At 43.7% G+C, this 17331-nt stretch overlaps 2 protein-coding genes across 4 annotated transcripts; both read left to right on the top strand.

Annotated features, from left to right (window-relative positions):
• The first annotated feature begins 4941 nt into the window (after window positions 1-4941).
• RPP14 (ribonuclease P/MRP subunit p14) lies at window positions 4942-12828 on the top strand. Of its 3 annotated transcripts, none has more exons than XM_040628629.1 (6): window positions 4942-4966; window positions 7945-8042; window positions 8140-8224; window positions 11158-11234; window positions 11934-12012; window positions 12694-12828. In XM_040628629.1, the coding sequence occupies exons 2-6, from the start codon at window positions 7945-7947 to the stop codon at window positions 12748-12750; spliced, it is 396 nt and encodes a 131-aa protein (XP_040484563.1). In that variant the 5' UTR covers window positions 4942-4966; the 3' UTR covers window positions 12751-12828. The 3 variants fall into 3 exon arrangements, with proteins under 3 accessions (XP_040484563.1, XP_008701309.1, XP_008701307.1); XM_008703087.2 differs by lacking the exon at window positions 4942-4966 and adding an exon at window positions 4973-5114; XM_008703085.2 differs by lacking the exon at window positions 4942-4966 and adding an exon at window positions 5182-5662.
• Window positions 12829-12869: 41 nt separating this feature from the next.
• On the top strand, window positions 12870-14312 carry HTD2 (hydroxyacyl-thioester dehydratase type 2). Its single transcript, XM_040628628.1, has one exon. It carries the CDS (start codon window positions 12870-12872, stop codon window positions 13374-13376), a length of 507 nt encoding a protein of 168 aa, XP_040484562.1. The 3' UTR covers window positions 13377-14312.
• Window positions 14313-17331: the final 3019 nt, after the last annotated feature.

Below are 17331 nucleotides of genomic sequence, written 5' to 3'. Positions count from 1 at the left end.
ATCAAACGCACTGACATTTCTGCGTGCAGAGTATGAATATCCACAGTAAATGGGACAAAAACTCTAAAAAGATTCATCTCTGTTCAGATTCAGCGTTGGGTGCCACATGAGGAAAGATTTGGTTTCCATGTTTTTCTTGGATTTCGGAATTGCCGATAAGGGATGGCAGGCCTCCGCTCCCTGTTTCCTCTCTCCTGCCTTGGGGTGGGGGAGGTGGGGGGTGGGAGTTGGGGGGCAGGAGGGGGCGTCTTGAGGAAGTCTGTTTTTCCAAGTGGGAAGAGAGGCATGCAGATGGGTGTGGTCCATGGCTCCCTCTTGTGACTGTTAGGGGCAAGTCCTGATTTTATTTACCAATTTTATAATTTGACCGTTATTAAATTATACAAATAATGCCCTGTCACTTTAAAACAAGTCAAACAGGGACGTCAGGGTCCTTCAGTCAGTTAAGCATCTGCCTTCAGCTCAGGTCATGATGCCAGGGTCCTGGGATCGAGTCCCACGTCAGGCGCCTTGCTCAGCAAGGAGCGTGCTTCTCCCCCTGCCTCTGCCACTCCCCCTGTTTATGTTCTCTCTGTCTCTTCCTCTCTCTCTCTCTGAGAAATAAGTAAATAAAATCTTTAAAAAAATAAGTCAAGCAAAATGAATGTTTAAAAAATATGCTTATACATACATATGTATCAACAGAGAGGCCCCTACGGCTGGTTTATTGGGTGTGTTTTACATAAATGGGATCATGCTGGACATCAGTGTTGCCCACCCTGCACCCCCGATTGATCTTTTCACTTACCTCTATGTCTTGGGTTTCTTATAGGTCAGAACCCACAGATCCCCCAGGTTCCTATAACGGAGATACAGAGGCCTCCAGAGAAAGGGGGGGAGTACAGTCAAGGTGGACTTCTTTGTAGGAACCCTCTGAATCCCTCAGAAAGGATCTCTGAATTTTAAGAAAGGCTCTTGGGCCCCTCCAGAAACAGGATGCTCAATTACAGGGTGGTTATCCCTTCCCCAAATTCTCCCTTCCTAGGGTCCTAGAGCCTTTTTTTTTGTTTTTCCTTAGGGGAGATGTTTCTAAGGTTACTTTTAAGAAAAGCTTCCTCCATCATTTAAATACATTTCAGAAATGCTGGATGAAACACAGTTAAATAGCCTGGCTCCCACTCCAGCCCTCAACACAAGCAGGGGACTGACTGGGAAGGGGCAAAAACATCCTTAGACAGCAGCCAGGGTTGGGGCCAGGCAGGGGCTGAGGCAGGGGCCAGGCCATTGTGCTACTCCCCAGGACCATGAGGATGGTTTCCATTTGACAGTCTGGGCAGGAGCTTCTGGTCTTTTTTACCATTGACTGGTGAGCTGCCCCCCAGAGTCCTTGCCTGCAGGATGTGCTGCTAATGTCCCCTTCCCAGATCCCCTTTACTGGCTGCTGCCCCCACACCTGCTGTGAGTGCTGGCTGCTGAGGAAACACCGCTGCCCTTCTCCCAGAGAACCACCCTCAGACGACGGGAGATGCCTGAGAGGTGGTGCCCCATCCTCTTCCTCTCACCTCCTGGGGTTGCCAGACAAAATACAGGATGCCCAGCTAAATTTAATTTCAGACAATGAATACTTTCTTAGCATAAGGATACCCTGTTCACTGTTTATCTGAAACTCCAATTTAACTGGGCAAGTGTATTTGCTAAATCTGGCAACCCTGCAGCTGGCAATCACTGACTGGGGTGGGGGTTGCGGAGTATGATGAAGGCTTGGCCCCCTTGCCTCCAAGGCTGGAAGCTTGCTGGTATCATTTATGCTCCAGGGCTCGTGTGGGATCAGCCTGAGGCTGGGCTTCGCTTAGCTTCTTCCCCTGCCCGTCCTGCTTTCCTTCTCCCTTGCAGGTTTCCCATGAGAGCTGCCCCCAATAAATTACTTCCACAAGGATCCCTGTCTCATGCTCGGCCTCTGGGGACGCAAAAACATGCCTGCTTTTCAATTTCCTGTTTGGAAGGGATGCTCAGGGTTGCCTCAAAGGGCAACGTCCAGCCTTGTCATCCCACGGTTCTGGGGCTTCTCGCCACCTTAGACAAATGACTTACCCTCTCTAAGCTCCTTTCTTCTTTTCATCTGTGAGAGGCAATAATGTGACATTGCAGGGTAGATAGGATAATGTGAGCAAGCTCTCTGGCACTTGGCAAGTCTCCCTAAATGGAAACAACAGCTGTCGTTCTATAGCTTTGAGCTTCTGGTCATTTTCACTCCCTTTGTCCTACCTTCTCAATCTGCTGACATGAGTGGATATGATTCCCATGAGCCTGATGGAGATTTGTGGCTGTAATCCTACTTGGGCCTCTCTCTTGCCTTTTCTTCCCAACATTGTGAAAGCACCTCCATTTTAGCAAAAGCCATTTGGCACCAGTTCACAAGGCAGGGAGGGGAAGCTGAACACAGCAGGGGGGAGGAAGTGTGGACTCAACTCTTTCTTGGCTGCCATAGCTTCCAGGAACATAAAATACTCACAGATCTTCCCCAACAAATTTGCTCTGAAATGTCAGAAACACAGTGTCAGGAATGGCCGTCTTGAGCCAAATGACTCCACCAATGCAATGCTGGGCAACTTATTTTATAGAGACTGAAGCAGGTTTGTGTATTATGTGTTGGAGTGATGTTAAGATATACTGTTAAGAAGGGAAATCCCCCCTACCACATCTCTGGAAGGACACTTAAGAAACTCCTACCAGTGGATGCCCCTGAGGAGAAAGGCTGGCTGGGTAAGGGGTGGGAGGGAGACTTACTTTTCATTGTTTATCCTTTCATACTATTTGCAATGTAGGCCACATGCCAACAGTATCTGTTAAGAAAGTAGATGAAGTTTAACGGAAAAAAAGTCAGCCAACTACTGTCTTTATCATTCAAAGGTATCTCTTTTATTCTAAACTCTGAATTAATGAGGCAACACTGAGAAAATTCAGGCAGGTTGGAAGGCACTTCCTTTTCAGGGTTTGGTGTAGAAAAGTGAAAATTACCCAAGTTCTTTGAATTCTAAAATACATGAGCTGCTCTGGTTTTTCTGGGCTGGAGCCTGGCAGGATGGGTTTGCCAGGTGGCTGGTTTTGGGGACCCTCTCCCATTACTGAGTGTTTCCTGAGCCAGATACTTTACACCAACTATTTTTTCCTTACAGCTCTGAGGTAGATGTTACTAATCTCTCTGTGTGACAGATGAGGAGGATGAAAAAGTGGCAGAGGATGTATTTGGAGTGAGTTTTGGCAGTTGCTGAAACCCAGCCTCTTCTAAGAAAGCAAATGCCACTGTCTGTGGGGTCTGTGGGGATTTCCTCTACCTCTCCCCCAATCTGGAACAAGTCCTGTTTCCTCTGAGGAAAGAAGGAAGGGAAGCAGAGCCACAGAACCGGAGAACATGACTATAGCCAAGGACTGAAGTTGCAGGAAACAGCAGAAAGCGGCATTTTGAGAAAAGACACAAAAGAGAAAGACCCAGCCAACTCAGGCGCATGCGTGCCTGGTCAGGGCAACCCTCTACCGCCCACCCCAGGCAGAATCAGCACACCCATCTACGAACTACAGCATTCATTAAATATGTGTTGAGTGCCAGAGACTGGAATGCAATGGTGAGCCAACACAGACAAGGCCCCATGCTCATGGGGCTTACACTCAAGTTTTGGCAGCCCCAGCCCCTCTCCCATACACACCCCTGACTGGTGCCAGACAACTGGTGGTAGTATCGTGCAGTATGGAGAGCACCATCTAGAGTCAGACTGCCTGCTCCACCACTTACAACTGTGTTATCTTGGGCAAGTAACAGCCTCTTGTGCCTCAGTCTCCACCCCTGTAAAATGGGGATGATCATAGTAATAGCTACTTTAGGGTTGTGTGAGAGTTCCACGACATAACATGAAAAGTTTTTTTTCATAATGCCTGGCCCAAAGAAAATACTTGATAAATATTAGCTGCTATTATGATTATGATTATTATTTACAAACACTATCTGTTTGAGTACAGACAGGGCCATATCTTCATTTTTTAAAAAATATTTTATTTATTTATTTGACAGAGAGACAGCCAGTGAGAGAGAGAACACAAGCAGGGGGAGTGGGAGAGGAAGAAGCAGGCTCCTAGCGGAGGAGCCTGATGTGGGGCTCGATCCCAGAAGGCTGGGATCACACCCTGAGCCGAAGGCAAGACGCTTAATGACTGCGCCACCCAGGTGCCCCAGGGCCATATCTTCTTGTTCTCCGCTGAGTTCCCGGTACCTAGCACATAATTGGGACTCAGCACGAATAAATGCATAGATGAAACCTGGCTTGCATTTGAAGATAGGACCGTTTGGATCTTATGTCAACCCAGAGAGATAACCTACTATGTGCTGGGAGCCACAAGGGACATTAAAAGTGGCTCCGGTCCTTGGGGTGCTTGACAGAAGATGCGCAGCAGAAGAGATGCTACATATAAAGTTGAATGGATGAATGCATGGATAAATGAATGACTATAAAAGTGAGCTCCTGGGCCGAATAAACACATCCGAAGTCCCATACCCTACACACACATTTGCTCACAGAGCTTTCCCTGGAGTGGGCACCAGGGGGCACTGAGCTCGGCCTGTCTCAGCTTCTAATCAGGATTCACGCCCAAGTTCTTAGGAGGACGCCGCGCGGTGACGTCATATCCGCACCTAGACGTCACGCTTCCGGGGGACGAAACATACAGGAGCCAAACGTAAGTATCCCCGGAGTTTTCTGGGCCCGGGGTCTGTCCTCTGCGGGGGAGCACCAAGCTTTGGCGGATTCTTGCAGTGAACAGGAGTCAGGGAGGCGCCGGGTCAGTCAAACCGAAAGCAGATAGGAGGAAGCCCAGGATAGAGCGGCTTTTTTCCCGGGAATGAGCTCAGTCGGCCACGCTAGTGACGCATGGCCATGCGCGCCAGGTGCGCATGCGCAAGGTGGGAGTTACGGCGGGCGGCGCGTGGCCGTCTGAGGTACCTATTCTTCTCTCCGGCCCATGACGCTGCTGGAGGTTCGGCAGCGCACCTTCCCGGGCACCTGAACTACGGGGTCTCGGTAGCAGATGGTGGCTGCGGGGTGTGAGTGGGACCGCGTGTGCAGAGCGCATGCGCCCGGCGCGAGGTGGGCGCTAAATAAATGGCGGACGTTAGTCAAATAAAAGTTGGAAACAACTCAAGTGCCCGACAGTAGGGGACTGAGTTTTTTTTTTTTTTAATGATTGATTTGTCCCATAATTTATATATTGGATGTATACTGTGTGGGAAGCAGTAGTGAACAAGATAGATCTCCGTTTCTTGCAGAGTGTACGTTCTGTTGGGGTGGGGGAGGGAAGTACAAATAGAGAATAAATGAATTACGTAGTTGTCTTGGAAGGGGGTAAGTGCTATGAGGAAAAACTAGAACAGGGTCATGGAGGGGCTGCCATATTAGAACAGCCACCGGATCAAATCGAGGGATGAGAGTTGATCAAAGCCATGAAGGAAGCGAGGGAGCCAGCCATCTGGCTACCTGGAGGAAGAGTATTCCCAGCATGCTTTGGAAAAGCTAGGAGCGAGGCGCAGAGGCAGGAGGGAAACGGTGTGTGAGGAAGAGCTAGGAGGAGTCTGGTGGAAAGGGTTGAGCAAGGGAGCATGGCCAGAGCTGTTGGAGGAGGCAGCGGTACAATTCAGGTAAGGCCTTGCAGGGCCTGTAAATCCTTTGGGTTTACTCTGAGTAAAACGGGAACCTTTGCAAGGTTTTGAGCAGAGGAATTCCTGGGGCTTGAATAGGTTTTAACTGGCTCACTCTGGCTGCTGTAGAGACTAGATTGGCAGGGGGAGCAGGTGAAAGCAAGGACACCTATTACTAATAGGTCACCTAATGAAAAGGCTGGCTTCAAAGGTGATGATAGCAAGAGCTGTGGAAGTGCTTTCATTGTGGTGAGCCTGGCAAATTTGCCAGGCTGTATGAAGGGTACCCAGGCATCCTCTCCTTTAATCTCGGGAGAGCCTGCAGAGGGCAATACTGTCACTGCCTCTGAGGCTGAGGCCTATGTGGGGTTGACTGCTCAGTAAACACTTGATTCTTAAGTCATTTTTGGTAAAATATACATAACATAAAATTTACAATTTTTAAGGGTACAGCCCATTGACGTAAAGTACATTAACACTGTTACAAAACCATTATCACTATCCATTTCCAGACTACTCCCTTAAATCTTCATTGTTATTGGCATCCTGAGCCCCAGGCCCAATCTCATTCCCCTAGCTCAGGCAGCCAACTCCATCAAGGCTGATGGTAACTCTTAAAAAACGCCTATCATGTGCCAAACAATGAATGAAGTGATTGAGGGTCCTATTCTCCCTGCCTTCCAGTCAGGGAAGACTCTAATGGAAAGAATCATCCGGTGGTTATTTCTGCAGTCTTGAAACCAAAGATATGCTTGAACATACAGGCCTGATTCAGTACGTGTTTATTGAATACCTGCTCTGTGCCAGACACAGTATTCATGTTTTTAAGTGGATGCTTGGATGCAGCTCCTTGACCCTGACTTCTCGTTTTCTCTGAGGACATGATCTAGGAGTGGTTGGAACTGGGCTTGATGCAGAGGTTTTTGTAAATGCTGGTTTATAGTCCCTTTCCTTGGTTGGACCTCAGTTTCCTGGTTCCATTAGTGGGGAACCAGATACTGAACAGATAGTATTAAGAGATTGCGTAACAAGTGAATCTAATTTAGAACAAGGTGTCAAAAAGAAGGCTTTCTTAAGGAGATGAAATTCTAGAAGAAGTGAGCTTTAGGCTAAAATTCAAAGGATGAGGAGGGGCTATCCAGAGGGAGAGTGAGGTAGGAATGGAGCCGATCACAGATTCTCCCCAGGGGGATCAGAATGTTCTGAATTCTTGAAGGATCCAGGTCTATTAGAAATGACATTGAGTGCCCATTCCAGGAATTCCTCCTCTCAAACCCCTTGCTGTTTAAGCTTGGTCTTGGGGGTGGGGGTGGGGGTCTACCAAATAGCTCTGTATAGACCTGGCCTTCAGACAGAGAACAGCATACCCAGCATGGGACGGGACAGTAGAACTACCACTGCTCATTCTTCTGTTCATGTTCTGTGTTGACGGAGAGTAAACAAGAAGATCTTATATTTTATTCTTGTATGCTATTTTTTTTAAAGATTTTGTTTATTTGTCAGAGACAACATGCATAAGCCAGGGGAGCAGCAGGCAGAGGGAGAAGCAGGCTCCCTGCTGAGCAAGGAGCCCGATGCGGGGCTCGGTCTCAGGACCTCAGGATCCTGACCTGAGCCGAAGGCAGACGCTTAACTAACTGAGCCACCCAGGCGTCCCTTTTTTTTTTTTTTTTTTTTTAATTAGGAGGCATCATACCAGAGTGGTCTTGAGGGGGCTCAGGACTGGTTGGAATCTATGTGCCCTTGGGCAAGTGTTACCTCTCTTTGCCAAGTCTCAATGTTCTCTTTTCAAAAATGGGGAGAAAAGTGGGAATAATAATAGCTTTTACTTCATGGGATCGTTTTGAAGACTTATGACCTAAGGCATGTGGGGCATTGAGTACAGAGCTGGGTACTTAGTAAGGAAAAATGTCCATTGGGATTATATTGTTAGAATTTAAAGAGTGCAACAGTCTGGCATATATAAAATCTGGAAACATTCTTTGTGTCTGTATAGGTAAATTTGGTTTGACCGGAATTAAATAAATTACTATACTAGGAGTTCTTTTAAAAATCAAATGGGTCAAAAAAAACCAAAACAAAACAAGGGGTGCCTGGCTGGTTCGGTCAGAGAAGCATGTGACTCTTGATCTCAGGGTCATGAGTTCAAGCCCCACATTGGGTCTAGAGCTTACTTTAAAAAAAAATCAGAATGGGTTAAATTCTCATTAAAAAAATGGGGAAAAAAGTGAAAATAGCTTGTACCTTGCTAATTTGTAGCCCTCTTGACTTTTAATTTCTAGATGTGGTCAGCTTTGGAAAAGATGCCAGCTCCAGCCACCACGTATGAAAGAATAGTTTACAAAAATCCCTCTGAGCACCACTATATGAAAGTCTGCCTGTAAGTTTAGTCTCCTAAATTCTATTTGTGATTATTTTTTTATGAATCTGAATAGTTTGAAATCTTATACGTTTTTTTCTTTTTAATGTTTTTACAGAGAATTTCAGGATCGTGGGGTTGGACTGAATGCTGCACAGTTCAAACAGCTGCTTATTTCAGCCTTGAAGGACCTCTTTGGGGAGGTATGAATCACTTGGTAGATGGAACACTGCTAAGATCTTTATAAGAAATACTAAAACAGTCCTTTTCCAAATAATTATTTTAAAATTTTAAAAAACATATTTGAAATTGTGGAAGCAGATTTTTAGAAATGATGAATTTTGGGTAAGTTTGTTCTCATATGACTTCTATTTGACAAAAAACTTGTTAGACAGATGTTTTAGTGCCGTACTACTCACAGCATCATCCAGACCGGCAACCTGCAAACGGTTTTTTGGATTTTTTGTTTTGTTTTTTTTTTTAAGATTTTATTTATTTAGAGAGTGTGTGCAAGCAGGGGGAGGTGCAGAGGGAGAGGGAAAGAGAACCCCAAGCAGACCCCAGATTGAGCGCAGAGCCAGGACCCGACGTCACAGCCTCAGGACCCGACGTCACAACCCGACCCAAAATCAAGAGTCAGACGCATAACTGCCTGAGCCAGCCAGGTGCCCCGTGCGAACAGATTTTTTGCCCGTTGTGAAATTTGTGACTCACACCAGAATCAGCACACCACTTCCTTTACTGAGAAAGTCTCCATAAGCAAAAATTGAGGTGAACTATCAGAAGAGCTTGCAATGCTTGATCTTGGGATCGTAAGTTAGAGCCCCACATTGGTGTAGAGAGTATGTATGTATGTATAAATAAACAAACAAACAAACTTACTTTAAAAAAAACTGAGCTGAACTAAACAATGTACTTAGTGATATTGTTGATTTACATTGTGTTACAGCCTCTGTGTTATTTTATCACAAACCGGCACATTAAGTAGTCCTATTTTAGCATTTACTTGAAAATAAGTAGAATTTTGAGAGAGAACAAAGACAGATGATTCAGGAAATTATTTCCTGATTCATATGTTTTATCAAATCAAAATCTGGTAAGCATCTCATTAAAATTAAAAACCTATACTCCACAGCAGACTCAGTTAAGAGGATGAAAAGACAAATTACAGACTGGGGGAAACTAGTTGCAAACACATATCTAAAATACAAAAAAAACTGTCAGGTGCCTGGGTGGCTCAGTCGGTTAGGTCTCTGCCTTGGGCTCAGGTCATGATCCCAGGGTCCTGGGATTGAGTCCTGCATTGGGTTCCCTGCTCAGCGGGAGTCTGCTTCTCCCTCTACTCCCCTGCATGCACACTCCCTCTCTCTTAAAAATAAGTAAGTAAATAATCTTTTAAAAAATAAAAATAAAATAAAAAGGACTCTAAAAACTCAGTAGTAAAGAAAACCAAACATTCCAACTTGAAAATAAGTAAAAGACACAAATAGACATTTCCCTAAAAAGGATGCATTGTTGACAAAGAAGCACATGAATGAAGAGATGTTCAACATTATTAGCCATTAGGTAAATGCACATTAAAAACACAATAAGCTCCAAACAGCAACAACAACAAAACACAATGCGGGGAGCGCCTGGCTGGCTCAGTTGGTGGAGCATGCAGCTCTTGATCTCTTGACTCCTGACTCTTGGTTGTGAGTTCAGCCCCATGTTGGGTGTCAAGATTACGTAAAAATAAAATCTTTAAAAAATAAGTAAGTAAAAAATAAAAGCACAGTGAGCTATCACTACACGCCTAGCAGAACAACTGAAAAAAAAAAAAAGTGATAATACTGAATGCTGGTGAGGATGTGGAGAAACTGGATCACTCATTCATTGCTAATGGGAATGCAAAATGGCACAGCCACTTTGGAATACCATTTGACAGTTTCTAAAAACAACTAAACATTCATATGCTATACTACCAGCAGTTACACACCTACGCATTTGTTCCAGAGAAGTAAAAACTTAATGTTCACACAGAACTTGTGAGTGTTCGTAGCAGCTTTATTTGTAAGAGCCCCAAAGCAGAAATAAGTGAGTAAACATTCATGATATATTCATACCATAGAATATAGTCAATAATAAAAAGGAACAATCTATACATACACAAAATAACCGAATCTCCAGAGAATTGTGCTAAGTGAAAAAGCTAATCCCAAAAGGTGACATTCTGGGTGATCCCATTTGTGTCATGCTCCTGAAATAACATAATTATATAAACTGGAGAAAGATTCATGGTTAGGGATTGGGAGGAGTGAGTGTGACTAAGATGAGGTAGAAGGAGAGCACCCTGTGATGGTAGAATTCTATCTTGATGATGGTAGTTGTTGCATGAAACTACCTATGTGGTAAGATTGCATAGAAGTATGCATACACACACACATGTGCGCGCACACACACACACACACAGACAGATAGGAGTGTGTGTATACCTGGTAAAATCTGAATAAACTGGTTTATCAATTGTATTACTGGGGGAGGCTTCATGAAAGGTGCATAGAACCTTCCTATAAATTTCATTGTAACCTCCTGTGATTATAATTTTTCAAAATAAAAAGTTTAAGGAAAAGGTGTGCATCTTCTCTGTCAGGTATAAAACCTGGTTCCAGAATGATGAGTATTATGAGAGAGGAAGTATATGGTTTCTATATGTAAAACAGCATGAAAATAATTGAGCTTAATCTTGGGGATCAGGGATGGAACTTTTTATTTTTTAACCCTGAGATCGAAAGTTCCCTGCTCTACCAACTGAGCCAGCCAGGCGCCCCCAGGGACAGAACAATTTGAAGACTTGAAGGGTGAAGACTCATTAGCAATATGAAGAGTTACGGGAAGACCATTCCAGACAGGGGTAATTGTAAATAAGCAGGCCCACTACTACAGCACCACTAAATAAAATACTTCTTTTTTGGAGGAGAAAAGCAGTTGACAGGATTAGTAGGGGGCAGGCACCCTTCTGCTTCAATCATTGGAGCATGCAACTCTTGATCTCGGGGTTGTGAGTTTGGGCCCCACATTGGGTATAGAGATTACTTTAAAAAAAATAAAGAATAGTGATAATAGTAGTCTGCTAATAGTATTTTTCCATACTTAGGTTGATGCAGCCTTACCCTTGGACATCCTAACCTATGAAGAGAAGACCCTGTCAGCCATCTTGAGAATATGTAGCAGGTAACGACAGACAGAGGCACCTTTGTAATATAACAAAGCAGAGAGACGGATGGAGAAATAGAGCAAAAATGCTCTTCTCTAAGAAGAGGCTTGTCATTATGAACTCTGAGTAGCTTTTGGAAGTTTAAACTGAGAAGGATATGAACATTTATCCACCAGGAGCTTAGACTATACAGAGCAAGACTCATGATTTGCTTACAACTGTAGTGTTTCCCAGTTGATGACTATGGTTGCAAACTCAAAAATGTGTATTTTAGAAAAATTCCTAATTGAGGTTCATTTTATTCTCTGCCTATGACATACTGTGCTTTTACTTTTAAAGTTTTCTCATTTAGTGCTCTCTTTGGCAGCACATTTACTCAAGTTTTCTCATTTAAATTAGGTTTCCTGGACCTAATTTAATTATCTGGCCCATCGCAAAAGTAGTAGAGAGATGTCACAGAGACAAATCTTTTTTTTTTTTTTTTTAAGATTTATTTATTTATTTATTAGACAGAGAGCCAGCCAGCGAGAAAGGGAACATAAGCAGGGGGAGTGGGAGAGGAAGAAGCAGGCTCCTAGTGGAGAAGCCTGATGTGGGGCTCGATCCCAGAACGCCGGGATCACGCCCTGAGCCCAAGGCAGATGCTTAACGACTGCGCCACCCAGGCGCCCCCCCAGAGACAAATCTTTATGCATTCATTATTGATCTCTCTACAGTGGTCTTGTCAAATTGTGGAGCTCTTTGACTCTGTTAGGATCCTATAAAGGCAAGAAATGTGCTTTCAGAGTGATTCAGGTAAAGACTGTTCCTTCACATATTCCAAACAAGGCTGAGTAGGGATTAAACAGCTTTTTCTTTTTTTTAAGATTTATTTGTGAGAGGGAGAGAGCATGAGCGTGTAGGGGGAGGGGGGAGGGAGAGGGAAAGAATCTCAAGTAACTCGATGCTGAGCGAGGAGCCCAACACACAGGGCTCAATCCCATGACCCCAAGATCATGACCTGAGCCAAAATCAAGATTCAGACACCCAACCGACTGAGCCACCCAGGCATCCCTCCAACTGCTTTTTAATACATGTCCCATTTTTTGCTTGCATAAATCTGGTATGGTTAACATTATCCACTGGGGGCAGTGGAGAGAAATATAGGACTGCATTGCTTCTGGAAATGTGAGAGAAAGCACTTAGATTTTAGATTGTATGGGAGATGTTTAGGAATGATACTTGTAACTCTTGCGGAAAAGTCTTAACTTTTCATTTGTTGCTTAATGCCTAGTGCCTTAACTGTTAGAACACTCTTTCTAAATTTATTGTGATCACTTGTGTATCTGAGGCTACCTCTAAGGATGATGGTCTTTAAGATGCTACCGCATCAGCTTCGCTTACCCTAGAAAACTAGGCGTGTTTCCACATGCCCTGTGTTTCAATGCAGTTTTCTCCCCAGATTTCCTTAAGTTTTTTTTTTTTTTTCTCTTACAGGTTTCTCCATTTCTCCTTGCCTTATCTGGTAATAGTAGGGAACTAGTATTGGATTGAATAGTCTTCCATTGCAGAAACATTCCTCTGCTCTCAAAAGCACATTTTGGTGACAATATGCTGTCTGAAGACCGAAACAGTCTAAAAGCTCCGACTGCTGGAATTTGACGGTGCTGAAGATGTTCCCAGTAATTTCCTGCCATCGTCTATGGTGGGGTGGGCTTCAGAGGAGAATCTGCCTGAGCCGTCTAGTGCTGAGCAGGCAGCACACTGAGCAGACACACGTCAGAGTCGGAGACCGCGCTGAACTCAGCAGGGCCTTCACACAGAGGGATGTGGCTGTGTTCTCAGAATTAACGGGGGATGTCAATCCTTTGCATTTAAATGAAGATTTTGCAAAACACACCAAGTTTGGAAAGACAATTGTACATGGAGTTTTGGTCAATGGACTTATTTCGGCTCTCCTGGGAACTAAAATGCCAGGGCCCGGCTGTGTATTACTTTCACAGGAAATTAGCTTTCCAGCCCCTTTATATGTTGGGGAAGTTGTTTTAGCTTCTGCAGAGGTGAAAAGGCTGAAGCGGTTCATTGCTATTATTGCAGTGTCATGTTTTGTAACAGAAAGTAAAAAGACTGTTATGGAAGGCTGGGTCAAAGTTATGGTCCCAGAGACTCCCCAGTCCTGAAATGTGTTTAAAGATGCACATTCAAGTGCCAGGTGTTCTTGAAGAGCCTCAGAGGAAAACGGATTGCTGCTTTTCACCGAGGGATGGCTTCTAGACCTAGAAGCCCATGTTGGGGGCGGGGAACAGGCAGAGGCGTGTTCAAAGGTCCACCGTCCAGTTTGGCTTTATGCTTCACACAGACTTGAGTATATTCATCATCTGTCTAGGTTTTTAAAATAGAAAAAAATACCCGGAAGGTTATTTAGCTAAAAGTTCTACTTTTAGGATTTCACATCTAGTTAAGATTTGCATTTGGATAACACAAACCTGCCTCTGTCTGTGCAGAGTAAGTGTGTCACTGAATTTATTACTAGCATGTAATTACTGAAGGCAACGACAGAAGTCCGGTCATCTTTGAGCGCCTATCTTCTACCAGTCCGGGTACGTAGCTCCTGTTCTTCAGCAGTTTCTGGGTCGGAGTTTATTATAACTTGTTACTGTTTATACCTCAGTGGCACCTTGTTCCATCTTCCGTGGCATTTGCCTTTCAGGTGGTTTTCCTGTGATTGGAGAAGGGCTTATGTGCACATTTGGACTCCTTTATGTAAACTCTCTCAATCTCATGTATGCAACAGGAATAACAACACCTACCACACAGGACTGTTGGGAGATGCTAAGTACAAATAGCTAAACACAAAGTCCAGCCTGTCATCCATTCTCCCCTGTGAATGAGGTTGAGGGTCTTCCCGAGTTTAAAGCAAACTAGCCCACAATTAAACAGGTAACAGACTCATTTTTCAGGATGTCAATCAATCTAAACCTGGAATAGAGTTGGAATGCAAAATTTCTGTTTTAGTAATCCAGATTATTTTCTTCCTCCCTTGAAAACACTGTGGATTCTTCCCTTTACAAATAACATATGCTCATTGTAAAGATACTATAAATAAAAAGTATAAGGAACCCTGTGGAGGCCAAGTTCTTAAGAGTTGAGGGATATTGAAAATTTAATCAGTATTTTAAAAAAAAGTTGGGGGCACCCGGGTCGCATAGTCGTTAAGCGTCTGCCTTCGGCTCAGGGCGTGATCCTGGTGTTCTGGGATTGAGCCCCACATCAGGCTCCTCCGCTGGGAGCCTGCTTCTTCCTCTCCCACTCCCCCTGCTTGTGTTCCCTCTCTTGCTGGCTGTCTCTCTCTGTCAAATTAATAAAATCTTAAAAAAATAAAAAATAAAAAATAATTTAAAAAGTTGGGTACTGAAGAGGAAATGTGCCTCATGTGTTTGTACTGAGCGGTCATCCCAATACAGCCAAAACTTTTAAGATAATCTATAACAGAACATCATCTCTGTTCTGTGGCTTTAGATGGTGGTTCTAATTACAGCTAGATGCTTTGATCCAGAAGATAGATCAAGTGTCATTGGTGGGATCAACCCCCATTTCCTGGGAAAAGATTTTTCCTCCTGGTGGATCAGTAAGTAGATTTTTTTTTTAACATCAAAGGGATAAATTAAGCAGATTACTAGAAAAAATCATTCTAGGCACTAGAGGGCAATGATGTATATAAATAGTATTTTTAAACTGTTGAATATTGTACCATACTCTAGTTGGTGATGGTGAGAGGAAAATACTAAAATCAATGTGAGAAGCAAGGCTGCCATTCTCATGAATTTCAGAATGGGCAACTGTGTGGGCTCAGATATACATGAAGACTTATTCATAGGGGAAGGCTACACAAGCTAAAATTTTGATACGACATTGAAAAAAAATAGGAACTTGAAGCGCAAAATGTAGATTCAAAGCCAAGACTTACCTCTTCCTGTAGAAATTCTCTAGGACTGATCCATTTATGGCCCATAAATGGAGTGTGATGTGATTATTGATACTAGTAGCTACCATTTTTTTCACTATGAGCTAATTCCCCCACGTTTTTTTTAAAAGATTTTATTTTTAAGAGAGAGAGTGTGAGTGGGGGAGGGGCAGAGGGAGAGAGTATCTCAAGCTGTGTACTGAGCACGGAGCCCGACATAGGGCTCAATCTCATAGCCCTGAGATCATGACCTGAGCTGAAACTGAAACCAAGAGTCGGACACTTAACCAACTGAACCGTCCAGGTGCCCCATTTTCTTTTTTTTTTAATTTAAGATTTTTTTTTTTTTTTAAGACTTTATTTGGCAGAGAGCACAAGTAGGTAGAGCAGAGGGGCAAGGAGAGGGAGAAACAGGCTCTCCGCTGAGCAGAGAGCCCGATGCAGGGCTAGGTCCCAGGACGCTGGGGTCATGACTTGGGCCAAAGGCAGAGATGCGTACCCAACTGAGCCACCCAAGTGCCCCAATGAGCCAGTTTTCTACATTAACTCTAATCTTTGAAAACTTTGTGAATTAAAGTTAATGTCCCATTTTAAAGGCAAGGAAATAGACTGATGCTGTGTGACTTGCCCAAGGCTGTACAGCCAGTGTGTGGTAGAGCTGGAATGCAAATGGGGACCTGCCTGGCTCCAAAGCATTTCTTTTCTCCATCTCCCTGTGGGTCTTAATAATGTTCCCATTACTGGAGCACTGTCAGTTTCTGTAATAGTATCCTATTATGTGGCATTAAAGTATTCAGGACCACTATTCTATAGAATTCTTTTTATATTTGGAATGTACTAGATCTTACTCCCTGCTACAGTTGCAGCACTTTCCTATATACTATTACTTGATGGCTTCCACCCATAACCATCACCGACTGTTTTTCTCAGTTGACATTTAGTGATTACTTGTCTTTAGAGCAGAATTACCGAAGGGGTTATTGTGAAGGTGAAAAGTTATGTGTAGGCCAAGTATGGTGGGGACAGGGGGATGTCAGACCTGACTGGTCACTGATACCGTGTAATTCAGAAGTAGCTTCTCAGTATGAGCATTTTCATTTTTTAAATGGTCTGAGTGCCATGGTCGTCTTTGATCTCCATAAATCAATACAAGTTTGGACTAGAGAAGGAGGCAAGAAGGGACACTTCTCTGTAAATGATGACTTATTTTTACTCAGAGATGCTCAAGCCACTCATGCTTTGTGGAAGCTGGCTCCAGGGGAAACTGGCTGGTAGTGGTTTTCCTGTTGATCCCTGCAGGAGATGCCAAAAAGAATGTGGCTCTTCTGATGAAAACAGGGGTGACCCTCAAATTAAGAAATTCTTTCCGGAATAATTGAGCAGGGGGCCTTGATTGTACTAGGTCACAGGTGGAAGCGAGTACGAAAGTACTGACTAAAATAGCAGGCCAAATTGTGCTAGCACTTTCCACATAGGGGCATTGTAAGACTGCAATTTATGTCATGTTTCATTGCTACAGAAAGATATACCCATCTTAAGCCATTTCAGCCTAATGTACTGGAAAATTGCTTAACAGATTTTTATATTCTATTAGAAACATTTCCATATTGGTGAGATGCCACTTATTTCTTTTTCTGAGCAGCAAATCTTGAGTAGCAGCAGGAAGAAAGCCTCACCACAGCCTCCATTCATCTTGTGGACCTGACTTGTGTATTCATCTAGAAAAAGAAGAAATGGCTAAATGCACACCCGTACCTCTTAGGTAACCACAGGCCTTCATTTGGTGCTGAATTATTAGTCATTTTTCTTTTATGTTCTTCAAGTATGATTCAGAGACCAATTTACTTCCAAAGAAAATTGCTATTAAATTATATCTATTAAGTTTTTATATTAAAACATACTCTAGCAGGGGTTGACTGTCACTCTGAGTAGCTGTGCCCCTCCGAATGCCTCATGTGTTGGCATAATTTATTAACTGGCTCTATCTGAGCAGGATGGGAGTGCTGTGAAATTACTCTTGGGCTGCACTTCAGTATCTCCCAGGTCCCAGATGTCTCACTTTCTTTGTTCTTGGCTTGCCTTCGCTTGGATTACAAACACAGCAGAGACAAGAATTCGCAGCATTTTCAGAGAAATGCCAAGTTGAAGCAAAATCAATGACAAGAAACAAT

This window comes from Ursus maritimus, unplaced genomic scaffold, assembly GCF_017311325.1.
Source record: "Ursus maritimus isolate PB19 unplaced genomic scaffold, ASM1731132v1 scaffold_14, whole genome shotgun sequence".
In the NCBI taxonomy this organism is placed as follows: Eukaryota; Metazoa; Chordata; class Mammalia; order Carnivora; family Ursidae; genus Ursus; species Ursus maritimus.
The sequence above is the reverse complement of the archived record's forward strand: the minus strand, read 5'-3'. Positions and strand labels throughout refer to the sequence as shown.